This window comes from Dermacentor variabilis, chromosome 11, assembly GCF_050947875.1.
Source record: "Dermacentor variabilis isolate Ectoservices chromosome 11, ASM5094787v1, whole genome shotgun sequence".
NCBI lineage: Eukaryota > Metazoa > Arthropoda > Arachnida > Ixodida > Ixodidae > Dermacentor > Dermacentor variabilis.
The window spans coordinates 65,870,446-65,886,527 of record NC_134578.1 but is presented as its reverse complement, the minus strand read 5'-3'; the positions used below and the strand labels follow the sequence as shown (position 1 = coordinate 65,886,527).

The window sequence follows — 16,082 nt, the reverse complement described above, 5'->3', positions numbered from 1 at the left end:
GTTTGAGAAGGGCAGTTCAATGGCGCGTTACAGGTTGAGCGTGGACCCTTTCTGCACTACCACCAGGATGGGCCCACATGATGATTTGTTTTTGTCAACATCTCGGACAAATTTTTTCGAGATCCTAGCCATAGACAGCTTCGCTGTAAAAGCCACTCTTGCCTTACAGGAGGCTCAGTAAGCCAGAAGAGGCACCAGAACGAAAGCAGTAAGTGCCATTTCTGGTGTAAGTCATCATCATCATGCTTGCCACCGAGCGCTCGCACCAATAAGAAGAAGATAGTCGCACGAGGAAATCGGGCGCATACGTGATGGACACCACGGTCGCGGTGTCCGCTGGCGACTCCAAGGGGGTCTTCCTGGCGTTCGTCAGCTGCGGTCTCCTGGTGGTGCTCATGCTGTTCCTGTCGACGGTGGCCCTGAGCCAACTGGGCGCCTTTCCCTGGACCGGCGGCCACGGTCACACGGCCGCCAAGGTCCGGCACTCGGTGGCTGCCGCCCAGATCCGGGACCTCGTCACCCCGGAGGACAGCTTGACCACGGAGACGCCACCAGCCCAACGCCAGGTCGCGCCTCGCACCAGGGACCGCGGACGGTTCCCGTTGCTGCCAACCGAGATGTACACGAACTCGAGCCACCAATATTTCTGCTTCTACCAGGTAATGCTACTCCGCGCGAGTTCTGACACAAAACTCATGATGAGCATTGCGCGCTTGCCGAACGAGTGCCAAACGAAGAAAGCACGCCGTGGACAACTATGGCCATAGAGAGCCTTGGTCTGGTAGCCAAACCGTAGTGACTACTACTCGTTTTCACACAGAGGAGCAATACGCTAACGTAATTATCCCCTATATCCTTGAATAATTATCCTGTCCCACAACAATAACGTAACCTATTTCGCGTGCACACTTCCTTTCTGAAACACTTTTCACTCGCGCTGTTTTCTTGATAGGAATGCTACATTACTAAGATGAACGTACGCCTTTCGTGTCCCGAAAACCACTTTCTGATTATGAGGCACGCCGTAGTGGAGGACTCAGGAAATTTCGACCACCTTGGGTTCTTTAACGTGCACCTAAATCTAAGTACACGGGTTGTTCTCGCTTTTCGCCCCCATCGAAATGCGGCCGTCGTGGCCGGGATTTGATCCCGCGACCACGTGCTCAGCTGCCCAACACCATAGCCACAGAGCAACCACGGCGGGTTTCGTGCCCCGAATGTATACTAGTAGAGAGCGCAGCTGTAAAGAAAGGAATTGCACGGACGTCGATTATTGTTGATTATGTCGATTATAGTTTGGCGACAAGATTAGCCCCAAAGATAGAAATTATGTATATGCACAAAATGGTGTTGTGTCTGTGAGAGAGTGGGGGCACATACTTCATCGAAGAAAGAGGGATGGAGGGAGGGAGGGATGCTCAGTAGACGGCATCTATGTGCGCAGAAATTTCAGGAAATCGAGGAGGGGGAGAGAAATGCCTGGTGTTCCCCGCAACGCAAGCTGTTCTGAACTGCTCTGCGAGGTCAATAAGGGCGGGGAGCCAGATTATGGAGAAAAGGCAAATCCGCCTTGCTCAGCAATCGAATGAACGAGCTCACACTCACCTGGCTGAGTTTGATCGCCAGCCATCGAAACCTCTTGGCCACTGCCAGAGCGAACATACACTGCATCACTGAGAAAAAATTATCTTCGTTGAATTTTCATACCCTGGTATGAAGCCAGCAACTGTGCGCCTACGTTATCGGTCATTTGAAAACACTCTCGCAAAATGAACTAAAAGTGGAGTCTGAACTTTCTATTCCTGAAATATGTTCTAAGAAATTGTATTTATCTGCGCCAAAATGCCCCGCAATTTCACCGCTTCCTATCGACTCCGATATTTCGAACTTCCAGCGTTACTTGGAACGGGCTTTTCGCCCCCAGAGACTACCTCTCATGTGGTTGTGGGGATTTAGATGCGTCCAGTATTTCCACAGACACTTATTGTCTGCTCAGTGTCCATTATAGCAGACTAAAATAAACAAATAAATAAAATAAATAAATAAACAACTTCTTTAAACAGTTCTTTTCTCCAGCTGACGACTGCTAGGGGGCAAGACTTTCAGGGACGTTCGAAGTAAGAGAAGCGCAGAGCAACTTCAATTACCACTAGCGCACACCATCCGCAGACGAACGGGTTGACAGAGCGTTTCAACCGTACTCTTGGCGAAATGCTTCCCATGTACTTTGCGTCCGTGTATTCCAACTGGGACGCTGTGTTTCCGTTCGTCATGTTCCACTAACATACTACCACTCAAGGCACCACTGGCGTCTCGCCATTTTTCTTCCTGTGCGGCCGCGAGAAAAACTGCACCATCGATACAATTCTACCCTACCTGCCCGATTGATAAGAATGTGTTCCTGTATCTCAAGCTGCGCAGCATGCTGCCCAATGAAGGCAGCTCACCCGTTGTCCTACGACCGCAGATCAGACCCGTCAGAGCCATCGTCGTGCTGGCCCTGACTCAAGCTTCCCTTCCGACTCATTGGCTTGGCTGTGGGTTCCACCTGTAGCTCCCAGCGTTTCCTTCTAAGTTGCTCCCGAGATACCGTGACCCTTACTGTGCGACTGCAAAGACATCCCTCGTAAACTATGTTGTATGGCCTGTGTTGCCGTCTTCTCATCAGCGCCGCCGCAGTCGTGAAACTGTTCACGTAGATAAGCTCAATTCCTTGGAATATACTTTGATACATGCTTAGGTCGCCAGGATGGCATGTTTTCTCCGGGGTACAAATGTAACGAAGAAGCGGTGGTCAGCCAGTCGCATCCGTAGCGTATAAAATACGATACCGAAGTGCAGGTCATGCAGGCATTTCACCTGCGTTTACGCACGGGGCCTGTTCCGGCTGCTGGCAGGGTAAACCTCCACACCAAGTTCGACGCGTGCCTTCTTGCATACCCTGTCAATACCTTTTCCACGACCCCAACAATAATAATATTATTATTAATAATAATAATAATAATAATCAGTTCCTGGATTCGGCGCGGCTGTTGGGGCCTCGTGGTCCAGAATTCACAATTTCGTCACGCCTGTAACCGCGGCTCACACGGATGAGACAGGCCCGTCATCACTTCACCGGCCGTGCGTTCTGCACAGGCCCGAGCCGAGCGACCCGAGTCTGCCGGTCTGCTGTTCGGCCTGTCGCTCTTCCCCTACCACCTGTGCACACACGCCGTGTTCTGCTGCGGCCGCCTGAACGAGTCGTCGCTGCAGATCGAGGCGCCCAGCGACGCGCACGGGTTCGCGCGATACCTTCGCGGTCTGAACCCTCATCTGCGTCCGCTGCTGGGACTCGGCGGCAGGATGCCCGCCGCCATGATGAGCGGCTCTGACTGGATCTTCCTCGAGAGCGCCATCGTGTGGCTAACGGTGCGCGTGCACGTTTGTTATGGCCTTGGGTTCACCGTGCGACTGCGGCAGAAGCCGGCCGCTGCCGCACCCGTTGTCATTTAGGAAGCGCGTGCGCGGAGCGTGGCTAAAGCTGTGGTGGAATCAAGATGAAGCTTTAGCTTGTGGGCTCCTGCCTAAATATATAGAAAAGGAGAAATCGGTTTCCTCGGCAACCGCTTGCAATCGGACAAGGTTTGTTACATTTCAAAGAAGAAAGGTAAAGCTCTAGTGACTAGGAAGCGCCTTTTTAATTTAGGGAAGCCGTTCTTTGTAAAAACGTGTGATTATTGCGCAATTTGGAAAAATGAGCTATCAAATTTGCAACTCTATCTGAAGCATAAAAAAAGATATAATGATTCTGTTTGCTGCATTCGATAGTTTTTGCTGCTCCGTAGTTTTTTCTCCTTTCTCCAAGATGCGCACTCTGAAATTAGATGACGATACCTTGCAGACGTAAATGGCAGCCGCTTCAAGCGCTGTCCCTTGAATGTCTGAGCATAAGATCCCTGCTTTTGGCTGTCGACCACCGGTATACCGCATCACCATGGACGCAAAAAGCAGGATGAGCTTAATGTGTAACCCAGTTCTCCAAACACAATGGTTTAAGGGAGAATAAAGAGTTATGATAAATTATGAATTTCAGGACGTACTTACCGTTACGTATTTTTTTTTGTCCCCTGTTTTGCTTGTTGCGCTTCATGTGACGTATCTATTTGGACTCTTAAGAGTATAAAGAACGTGTTTCATTTTCGCTCGGCATTGTTCTGTTTCGCTTTTCTTCGTCCGTTTCTCCGCTGTTAGTATATCTGCAGTGTATTGCCAAAAGGCCCGAACCCTAACGCTTTCAAGCGGGATATGTCGACTACGCTTCTGGCATAACAAATAGGTTATATTGTTACCCTGAGCAGAGACTTGGGTAAGCCTCGAATAAAACAAAATGTATATACATGGTTTGTGCCATCACTTCAATTGCCCCATCACCCACCTATATGTCATATTTCGAGAGTTTACGAACGAGACTTCAGTAAATTCACTTTGGTAAACTTTCTACCAAGAACAAACAATGGTTTACGCTTCTTAGCACTAAGCGCAGAGAGCATTTTCTGCGCAACGAACCAACCCAATACGTGCAAACATTAAGATCGACATCAGACTGAAGCACGTTTGCCGCAGTTTGCGCTCAGAAATCGTGTACCTCGCAGGAAAAATAACCTTTTCCGACAAAAGAAAATGTCGAAAAATTTTTGCATAAAATTTCTGTCTATAAGCTGATTTGCACCAGTATTTAAAAAATTGGCTTTGACGCGATCTTCCTTGAGTCTATTGAATCACGGCCAGCGCCGAACAACACTCAACAAGACCGCACACTTCCGTAATTGCATATTCATAACAGCGCATTCCAGTAGACGGCGAAAGCCTGCTGGCTGGGAAGCTTTCGCTCCGATACCACTGTCTATTTCCAGCTGAAGGACAGTGGACGCCTGATTTTGCCGAGGTACAATGTCGAGCGGACTAACATATTCAAAGACGGTGTCCACCCCCGTGTTCTCAAACTGTTCTAGACTCTAAACTCTTACTACACTCCACCGAGTTGATCCCCAGCGCCGTCCATGGAGTGAAAAAGACCCTACACTTCTCAGGAATTGTCGCGATGTGTCAATGAAGCGCACTGTACACTTCTGTCGAAGGACGGCGCAGAGGTCCACTTTCCTGAGTCGAGGCGCGAGCGCCGAGTCGGGGAACGTTCTTGAATAGGGGAGTCATTATCGCTTTCCAGGGCAACCTTTAAGCTTATCCGCGATCAATTAACGCCGTTTTCACTGAAGAATCTCCATATTTAGGAAAGGTACTATGAAGCGCATCAAGAAAAGGCGCGACAGCAGTTTTCGGGCATTTTTTCTACGTTAACCTGTCCATCTATTTCCAATCGACCTCGCGGACGTTCCTTTTACGTCATAGCACCACCTTCATCACTAAGCAAATCGCACCCATTCTTTTTTGGCAGCCCCGAGGGTACCAGGGCTCCGTGCTCCTGTGGAAGGCCTCGCTGGAGACGCTGGCGGCGCGGCGTGGGTACAGCGAGCTCTTGGAGCGCGTGTCCCGCCGATTCGGCCGCGAGGGCTTCGTCCTCAGCGTGCTCGTGGACACCGGGGACAGCCTGAAGCAGCGGCTCGCCCTGGGCGAGCTCGACGCGGCCCTGCCGGCCGGCGGTCACCGTTCGACGGCCTCCGTCCTCCTGCACCCGATCGTGGGAGAACCGCCCGTGGCCCGCAGCCAGGGGGTCGAGGACGCGCGCTCGGCCGTTCTCTACGAAAAGAACAGGCTCCGGGACGCGCTCAGGCAACTGCAGTCGACGCTCAGACAGGCACGTGTGGCATACTGCGTCCGGCCACGTTAAAACACTTTAAAGAGGATATAAAGAAGATGGAACTAAGTTGATCTGTATTATGATAAATTACCGTTATGTGATGCCGAAAGATCCTCTCTTGCCTCGACAGAAGGTTTTAGAACTTAAAAGAGACGCTATAACCGAAAGAGAGCCTGGCCGCGCCGCATTGGAGTTCTCGCACCACCTCGCCCTAACGCCATAGATTTTGGTGGCGTCTCGTGAGGCCAATGGTTAGCTTGGGAGGCTTCGAATGCATTCACTGCACCTCAATGACTAAATAAAATACGATATAATAACTTCAAATACGGGACGTCTCGTTGAGTCGACAGCTCAGTCGGTACACACTAAACATTTTTACACCCTTATGGGTGTTAATAGGGGTGCTCTCGGCATTTACACCCATGTCCACACCCTTTTAGCACCCTTTTCGGCCAAAGCACCCTATCACAAGGGTGGATACCACACATAAGGTGTGACTTTGCTCAAAGAAGGGTGTTAAATCGACGCCTGAAGGGTGTTGAACGTATTGATGCATAAATCTGAGTAACGTGTACACGTCCACGCATTGAGCAATGTGTGTATGTATTGCATTTTTAATGCGAAAGCGTTTCATGGCCTTTCAGGTAGGTAAGGTGGCGTTCTCCGCAACAACAATCCATACGGGACCCTGCTCATGCCAATCTTGTCATTTCCCTTGAAAGCATTCAGAAAGCATTCAGAACCGCGCCGCCCGTTTTATTCTCTCAAATTATTCACTTCATTCTAGCGTCACGTCCATGAAAAGAACACTAGGTGAACCTGACCTTTGGTTACGTCGCAAATACTTTCGTCTCTGTCTTTTTCATAGAATATGCTAATTTAACCCTTCCCGTAAAGAAAATCTTTTCACCACACCAAGTTCTCGTCTCGCATCGACCATCAACACAAAATTGATGTGCCATTCTTCCTTTTTGCCAAGAACAGCCACTGAATGCAACCGCCTTCCCGCCTCAACAGTCTCAATTTGTGACACCACTAATTCAAGGTCACCGTTCAAATTATCTTATGGTTTGATTTTCTATTTTTGCGCTGCAATGCAATTATTGCATATTTTCACCACTTCTTTCTGTTGTGCCTACTAGGCCTTGAATGTATATAATAAATAAATAAAATGTGAAGTCATCGCCGTCTTGTATGACGTCAGTAGTGATACAGAAGGTAGTAAATACAACAACGTTAAGTATGAGCAATTATGGGTAAATAATGTGAAATAATGCGAATAAGGGTGGAATAAATTGCATTAAGGTTCGTACAAACTATAGCACGGTGGATTACGGGAGATTAAGGTAGTATTGTGAAGAACACGTGACAATGTATGAACTAACGTATTATGGTCACGTGACAATTGCAAGTGTAGATGCGTGAAGCGATTAAGTTTTCCCATTCCTAAGTGACTGTCGATATTTCTTCAAGGATTCTGATGTTACTGGCATGACGGCCACTCCAAAAATGTATCATCCAGAAAAAGAACGCCCTTTCACTTACAATTCCATTATCATTATTTTTCGTGCTCACAGGAATATTAACATGCAATTAAACACTTCTAGAAAAACTGCAGTAGCAGAGCGAAAACACGAGAGCAACTTGCGCAATTCTGCACTAATATTTCGGTGCCCTTCATAGCCCAACAAAAAGTGGTGAAATGGAAGAAGCTGTTCGGATACATTGCTGAACAAACAGGGACGTGCTGTTGGACGAGCCTCTGCTGTACAATGGCATCAACATACAATTTGCATGGTGAATCCATAAAGAAGACTTATAGAGGCGAGATCACGTTGGAAGTTCTCAAACCCGAATTTCCACGTACCTTGCCTAATTCATTCAGAGGCTTACTAAGCTACTGATCTGCTTTCTAAGTGCTTCCTCAAATACAGCTTGTAAGGCTGAGCCTATATATTAAGGGCTGGTGTCGTCAAAGCTGTAATTTCTTATCCAGAGCATACGCACTTGCAAACGCAGTCTTCAGTCTCCTCATGAATGTTTACGTGTCGCTGTCGCACGACCAAGATGTGAGCGTCTTTATCGAGCCATGATATCGCTGAAACTACGCTGTGACCTCGCGAAGTTGCTTCGTTCGGACGCAGCGAATAATCTAATCGCACCAGCAGAAGAGCGCCGATCGTCTCGCTCACGGTCCCGATTTGTGTACTGTACCCTCAGTGATGCAGCACAGACTGCGCCCCCCACCCCAAAATAAAATGCCCCGCACGAAACGTAGTAGTAACTACCCGCCTCACCGCTCTAGTTAGAGACCACAACGAAGCAGCAGCAAACAGGCGTCCATGCGAGCAAGCAAACCTGTCAGAATAAACGTTCAATTTGCGCGGCCACCCCATGCCCAATGAAAAGCGACCGGAAGTGACGGCCGACGCTGTACCATCACTTCGGCGCGCGGCAGGACGGGAAGGCGGAAGCTGCGCCATCATGCTCGTTTTCGCGTGCGTTCGCGTCGCGCGCTGTGCGAAGTAATTTTAAACGTGTGATTAGTTTTGCGCGCGGGGTAGAAGAAGATGTGGCCCATGCTTTGTGTATTACTCGTGCCCCACTTCAAAGCAAAGCGTTCGTACGCACTGGAAGATGGATCCACGAAGGCTGAAACGAGAAGTTGCAACGTGCCCGGTCGGTAGTACTGGCATGATGGAAACTTTCAGGCAAGTGCCCGTTTATTTGGTATTTGTTTTGTTCGCTTTAGTAATATCTCACTGTGATCTCGTAGCATAATTCATAATTCGCTAATGTAAGAGCAAGAGCAGCTGCACTCCTACTAGGGCAAGTTAACTACCTCGATCGCGTCCCGTGTGACTAATGTTTGTCAAATCTACATCGGGCGTGGTGCGCCTGCATAGTTACGCTTTGTTTCTCAGCCCTTGAACGTTCATTGATGTGATTCTCATGTGCGTTCAGCGCGGCTGCTTGTAATACGGTCGTTCGCACTTCAGTTAAATGTGGTCGACCACTTTTGCGTCGCGTAGAAAAAGGACTGGCCTAGCCACCTTTCGAAGGAACCGGCGCGGTATTGGTTCTCCCTGATGCGGTTGCGTGCTGCTGTTGCTGCTTGCCGGACGCCTTCAGCATTTTTTCGGCTCGCTTTGTCTGTGCGTGTGCGCGTGCGCGCGCTCGGCTTGATTTGTGTGTGCGTGCGTGCGTGTGTGCGCTCAGCTCAGCTCGCTTTGTGTGTGTGTGTGTGTGTGTGTGTGTGTGTGTGTGCGTGCGTGCGTGCGTGTGCGCGCGCGCGCGCGTTCAGTACATGCCGGTTTGTATGGGCCGGCGTGTTTGCGCGTGTCTAGTGCGTACGTGTTTTGTGAGTGTCTTGTCTGTGGGTCGCTGTGTGTGCGTGCACGTGTTAGCGTGTCTGCCTGCATGCATGTATGTGTGCTTGTTTGTGTTCATCAGTGTGCGCGTGCGCGCTTTTGTGTCTGCGCTTTGAGAGTGCGTATACTTGTGTGTGCGTGTGGGTGCGTTTTGTGTGCGTGCGTGTGTATTGCATGAGGCCGGTAGAGTTTTACTCGCAATAAAACTCTTCCGATTTGGTGCAGCGAATGTTCCCGCCGGAAAGCCGAGTTTGGTTTCAAGCCACCCTGGACAACTGCTGTAGAGGCGCCGTTTCTCGGGAGGACCAGTGGGAAGGCGCCAAGTATACGCTTCGTACTTTTTCCTCCCATGCACTGATAAATCAATAGCCTTGTTTTTTATTGTGAAAGGAACGGTACATCCAGAGCATAAATAAATGATTAAGAAATCTGGTAGTGTGTTTTAAAGACGTGGATTTCCCATTAGCCCACATTTCTTTTGATGCAGACAACCGCTGAAATTGTTAGCGGCAGGTTATTCGAGACGTTCTACGTATATAGCAATTGTCTTCAGGAGCTTTAATGAATTTTGAAAATTTGAAGCGTTGTGCTTTAGAGGTATCATATACAAGCTTTAGGTCTCCGAGTAATTTGCATGCCTTTCGAGAGCTGTCGCCTATAGCCCTATTGAAATTCGTAACTACAGTTTGGAGCACTGGGGAAGCTAGAAGGCTTGTCCTGGCTCTCGAGAAAGTGTTTAAGCTGGTGGTGTAGGTTGAGGAGTTTGGGGTTGGTAACACAAAGGATTTTTTATGCCTTAGCTGTAGGAGTGACACAGGATAAAAAAAATGTATGTGTGTCAAGCACAGGAAGCTGCTCATATTGTAGAAGCATGTGTGTGCGTGTGTGTGTGTGTGCGCCCATGCATGCGTCCGTGTGTGTGAATTCTCTCCCCAAAAGGGAGTATGTGTGTAAGTGAGCTATTTCATTGCTGGTCTGTTTGCCAAGAATTGGCAAGAAAACACAATAATCAATTTAACTTGAAATAATAAACTTCAAAGCATACTGGCGTACTGGCGACAGCAGCATACAAGCATGCAGCTGTGTGACAATCTTAATGCATGACTGCAACATCTGGAAGGAGGCTTGCTTCTTCAGTAAGCAGCACAAAGTCCATATTCTTGGCTTTTCTCGTTCAAACCAAAACGAGGCTCATTGCCAATGATCTTGTCTTTTGCTCTAATAGCATTTGTTTATCTTGTACTTAGAGCGTCGTTTCTCGCAGGTCATGCAGATGGTAGCAGCAATTTCACAATGCCCAGCCTTGGCGCCCCCCATCAAGAGCAAGCCACTTGCATTCGCCTTCAGACAGATGGTTAATGTCTTCTTGAAAGCGGTTGAGAAGACAACATTGTAAGTAGATATAGTTGTGTAGTATAATATAATAAGTCAAGTTATAATTTAAAACTCAGGCTCCTTGGCCGCCTAAGCTTGATATGATGTGCAGTTGTGTGTGGTTGTAAATATTGCCGATGGTACAGTCCATACTGCAGGTATGACTGCTGATCCAAAGTATACATTTGCATTTTCTTGATGGTCTTTCATAATGAGGATTTTCTTTGTGCAAGAATATTCACAGAATGCCGGGGCATTGTAGCATCATATTCTTTATTGTGCATTCACTGCTAATTTCGTATGACCTTCCTGCTACCAATTTATTTGCAGGAAAGGAATATTTGTTTACTCTCTGCAATGAGCTTGTTATTTGCTCATTGCATTACACTTTTCTACCGTTAATTTATTCCCATATAATTATCAAAACCTTGAAATTTCAGCTGTTTTTATTTTGAATACAATATCAAAATCAAAATGTACCGGATTGCAATCTAGACTGCAAGGGATTTGAAGAAATTACAAGAAACCAGGACCTCTCGAGAGCGTTAAAAAAACGTTTCCGCAGGTAATGTGCCTAATTGTACTGAGCTAGCTGCTCACGAAAATTGCAAGCATATTTCATTTCACATAGTTTTGCAGGATATACCAGGCCTATCATAGTCTCTGAGCACAACCTTACCTCATTTGCATCATGAAAATGTCCCGTGCTGAATTTGGGACAAGTTTTGAAAAATGAATGTATCATAATTTTGAAACCACACAAAGTATTGGTTGAGGCTAGACAGTTTTCCAACAACTTGACCATGTTGAACTTAGCCATTACAGGACGGAAAAAAAACATGCACAGGAGCACTCATTCAATGAAATGTGATGCTTGTGGTTATTTTCCACATGCAAAATGTACTTTTAAGCGAGAGAGGGCAGGTAGCCAATTTACAACCATTGTGACTCATGCGGGTAGTAGCAACACAGGATGAGAAATGGTTGTGTCTCTGAGGTTCATTGAATATGTGAAAACTCATATACAGTACACCCCCCCACCCCCTATGAGGGGTAACCGTGCAATATGTTTTGGGCAAGAAAAACGATTGTTCTAGGAGACAAGAAATTTCAGGCTCTAGTTGAGAGGCTACAGAAAGAAGGACCATGTAAATAGTCACAGATTAACATAAACTGCATCGGAGTGGCATCACAGTTTAGAGCATGAAGTGGGAGCATGAGGAAGGATCATAAGTTTAAATAAGGGAATACTACTTGTCAGTGCATTGCCAAGCTAACCCATTGAAAGAAGGGGGCGTGCTCTAAGAAAAATAGTTGATCACACATGCTAAATTTTCGAGGAAAGTATGCCAAAATGCCCATTCTTACTAAATTAATAAATAAGAAATACACGATAAATTTTAGGATGCAGAAAGTGTCTAATAAACTGCATTGTAGAGTTGGATATTGTTGGGCTGGATGCATGTATTTCAGGGCAAATGAGAATGCCAGTGGGGATTCCCTCATTTTCAGTTTGTGTGCACACTCTGTAAAACAGTTCTCTTTGTCTCCTAGTGTAATAATGTTGTGTAAAAACAGTCATTTTTTAATGCCTTGTGCATTTAACTCTTAATGTGCCATATCCCGTAAGCTTCTCACCTGCAGTACTTATAAAGTGTAATGCAGATATATTGCAGATTTCATAATGTCAATTTTGTATTAAGGTCACATACACACTCTTGGACAAATGTCTGTTGTTGAGAGATGTCATTGGTAGTCTTTAAACTTTATTCACTCTTATTTTCTATGGTGAAAAGGCTACTGTAAATTTATGTTTTTGCTGCTGTATGTACCTTGTGTTCACAATGACATAGTGGTTTAGCATTCACAGTAACATGCAATTCCTTAATTTGCAAAATAGAAACTTCTCCTACCTTTCACTTGTCTTGCCCAGTTGCCTGAGCGGTGCATTCTGCCCAGTCACATTATTTATCATTTTTCCGCAAAGTACGTGTGTAATTGCACGGGCTGAATTCTCATGATTCTCTTCTTATTTTGCTAATGCAGGATGCAAGATTCCAGCAATGCCATGCGCTACATTTATTGGTCAAGATGCTCAGAGAATGGAGTCCCTGCACCTCGTGGTTAACTGTGAACATTTCTTTTTCTTTTGGAAAGCTAAAGGCCATTTGCTGCATCACTTGCATTTTTGCAGCTCAGATGTGTACTATATTTTTCTAATTTTGAATCAATATTGGCTGTTCAGTATAAAAAATGACGTACAGCGTTAAGGACAAGGACTGCGAGAGACACACTCCACTGACTTTCAACAATATTGTATTGCGTTGCCACATCGTGTGTGTATACACAGAGGGGTCATGCGCAGAAAATGAAAGCCAGTCGCAGGGGGTGTTCTAACCGCAAGTCATTGTAAAAAGAACATGGTCACTTGAAAAAAAAAACATCACAATTTCTATCTGTTTAGATACAAAATTTCACTAGGGGTCAGCGTGATAGAGGGGCCACTAACGCACACACTACCCAGTTTTCTGGTGAAATCAGCTTCAATAATTTACCGGGTGAGCTGTGTCTCGCTGAAACTTCCGTATCTTAAAGAGGGGCATGCAGCCGCAGTCCCGGCAATGAATGCCCAAGTGGCCTTGAACAGTGTTATTGACGTTGTTATAGTGCTCTCTTAAACGATCATTTAGGCGCCTGCCTATCTGTCCAATATATTCACTGCCTCAAAATGGGAATTTGGGAAACCACATTCGTTGCACACATCGCAAAACGTTTTCTGTGCCCGGCAGAGCAACAACTCTGACATGATTCAGGCGCGTTTACACACTTACAGAGCCTTGCCAGCTTTTCCGGGGCTGAGAAAAGGACTGCGATTTCTGTAGGTTCCCTAATCTTTTTTAGCCTATGGGAGACATCATGAACATACGGTAGCACTGCAAACCTGTGTCTTTCAACCGGCTGGTTCCTTGACCGAGTGCGCTCATCATGTTTTGTGCACTTCAGAAGCTGTTCCACTATGCCTGAAATTAAGGCCAAAGGGTAGCCAACCCAAGAAAGGCAATCAGCCTGTGCAGCAACGCTATGTTGCATCTCGTGTGAGCAAGATTTATTGAGGCTGTTAAGGACGCAAAGCTTTACAATATCTCATTTGACTTTGTTGGACAGACAGGCAGGCGCCTAAACAATCATTTAGGAGAGCACGATAACAACGTCCATAACACTATTCAAGGCCACTTCGGCATCCATTGCTGGGACTGCGGCTGCGTGCCCCTCTTTGAAGGTACGGAAGCTTTAGCGAGACACAGGTCATCCGGGAAACTATAGAAGCAGATTTCACTAGAAAACTGGTTAGTGTGTGCGTTAGTGACCCCTCTATCGTGCTGACTCCTAGTGAAGTCTTGTATCTCAACAGATAGAAATTATAATGTTTATTTTTTTCAAAGGGCGATGTTCTTAGTACAGTCACTTGCTGTTAGACACCCCTTGTGACTCATATTCTGCGCATGCCCGCTTTTGTACAAATACACATGATGTGGCAACATAATTAAATATTGTTGGAAGTCAGCGCAGTCTGTCATCTCTCGCAGTTCTTGTCATTCAAGCTGTACGTAATTTTATCTCATTAATTGCAAACTATCCCAAGAAACTACCCTTGTTCAGTATAATTATAATGTTTGATACGGCCATTTGCTGGCAAATGTTAACAGTGTGATATTTAACTTGAACTTTTGCATGATTGCCTATGCCTGTGTTCTTTTAGTAACCAGAGTATGGCTAATTTATTAAACCATATTTGCTAATTTGCATGCTCACATGCTATAGCATGCCTTAATCTTGAATTACTGCATCTAAGTGCAAATAATTTAGAAATTTACTATGTATTTTAAAACACTGTCCACATTTTCTGCTCAGCAAAATCGTTTAATCAACAGTGGTTTGTTTTTATCAGGCCTCCTACGGCACTTTGCACCCAGGCACTAGTAGATGTGGAATATGCACTCTTTTGATTTATAGTAAGAAAAGAACCTATTTTCAAACTACATATTGTATATGTACCAGTGCCTTAGAGTTACAAAACAAAAATTTATAGAAACTGGTATTGTAGTTAGAAAAACCGCTACACAGCACCTTTAGCCCAGAGAACTCTCGTTTCACAAAAGAGGACAAACTATGTAGGCACTAAAAAATTCTACGTATTTTTTGTGCTCAAGTAATCTTGTTGGAAATAGAAAATTAGCAATAAGGCTTCTGGCATAAACCTCACTTAAAGCATGTCTATGCTTGGAAAGTATTGTTTCAGTCTGAGAAATGTTGGCCAGTTATGCTTTACATCGACTTTCCAAACTTTTCATAATGCTTTGCGATTACATTAGTGTACAAAATAACACGTGCCTTTCTTGTGCGTTTGCTCTGCATTTCAATTGCTTCCCTAATTCACCTTTGCAATATGCCTTTTTTTAAGGCATCAAAACTTGAATTTTCGTTCACTGGAGCCTAATACTAAAAATTTATTCCTTTATGTGGCGCAAAACACTGCGAATCAACCCAGGCTCTTTCAGTGCCGCTATACATAGTTTCTTCTCTAATAACAGATTTGATCAATACATATATTTTAGGTACCTTTGTGGGGAATGTACATGTTCTTGTACTTACCGATGTGTGGTGATTGTGCATGTTTATATTTCATGTGATTTATGTATATGTTGTACTCTGTATTGCAGCATGCAATAAATATATTTGCGTTTTCTTGAAAATGCAGAATATATCTTACCAGTCTGTGTTGCATATTATTTGGATATGGAAATCGTGATAACCTTGGTGTTGATATACATGCTCAAAAGTGTCAAGTTTGCTAGGTTGTATTTGTGCAGCGAAGACAGGTTTTCCAATATACACCATGAATTACTAATATGTAATGTGATCCACACGTATAGGTGTTGTATATGCCCATCGAAGCTTCAAGGCCGGCTGTTTGACAGTGCGTTTGGTAGCCGAACTTGAACCTTCTGGCACACGAAATAGTTGCGCGAGGATCGCTGTACATAGTAGTAATTGAAGGCGTGTACTGCCGAATCTGCCTTCCATACACGCTAGAAATAAAAGGGTGTACACCCTTCCAACACCCACACAGATGGGTGTTAATTTGGACGAGCACCCTTACACCCTAAATTTATTTTGCTGGACACCCTTCCTTTAGGGTGCTATAGTGGCACCCCAACTGTAGGGTGTAGACAACAGCACCCTTAGGGTGTTCGTCTGGCGACAAACTGATTTACACCCTTAAGGGTGTTAAAATGTTTAGTGTGTAGAGCGGCGGACTGTAGAAGTGATACGTCAGAAATCTGTGACGTCACGGCGACGTGCCGGCGCCGTGGTTTCGAGCGAAATTCAAGAATGCGTTTGGCCTTCCAAACTATGCGAATGGAAACTCGCCCGCGCATCCGCATTTTCGTTAGCGTTAAACATTCTCAGCTAGTCCAAATGAACCCGAAGCCTTTCTGACGGCGCCTATCGTAGCCCGAATGAAGTTTTACAAT

The 16,082-nt window shown here is 45.8% G+C and overlaps 1 protein-coding gene and 1 long non-coding RNA gene across 2 annotated transcripts; both read left to right on the top strand.

The window, feature by feature from the left end:
* The first annotated feature begins 307 nt into the window (after positions 1-307).
* Positions 308-5,830, top strand: LOC142563307 (uncharacterized). Its single transcript, XM_075673861.1, has 3 exons — positions 308-659; positions 3,139-3,411; positions 5,438-5,830. Exons 1-3 carry the CDS (start codon positions 312-314, stop codon positions 5,828-5,830), a joined length of 1,014 nt encoding a protein of 337 aa, XP_075529976.1. The 5' UTR covers positions 308-311.
* Positions 5,831-8,173: 2,343 nt separating this feature from the next.
* Positions 8,174-15,302, top strand: LOC142564952 (uncharacterized). Its single transcript, XR_012824717.1, has 3 exons — positions 8,174-8,511; positions 10,436-10,563; positions 12,592-15,302. It is a non-coding gene; the product is annotated as an uncharacterized LOC142564952 (long non-coding RNA).
* The last annotated feature ends 780 nt before the right edge of the window (positions 15,303-16,082 follow it).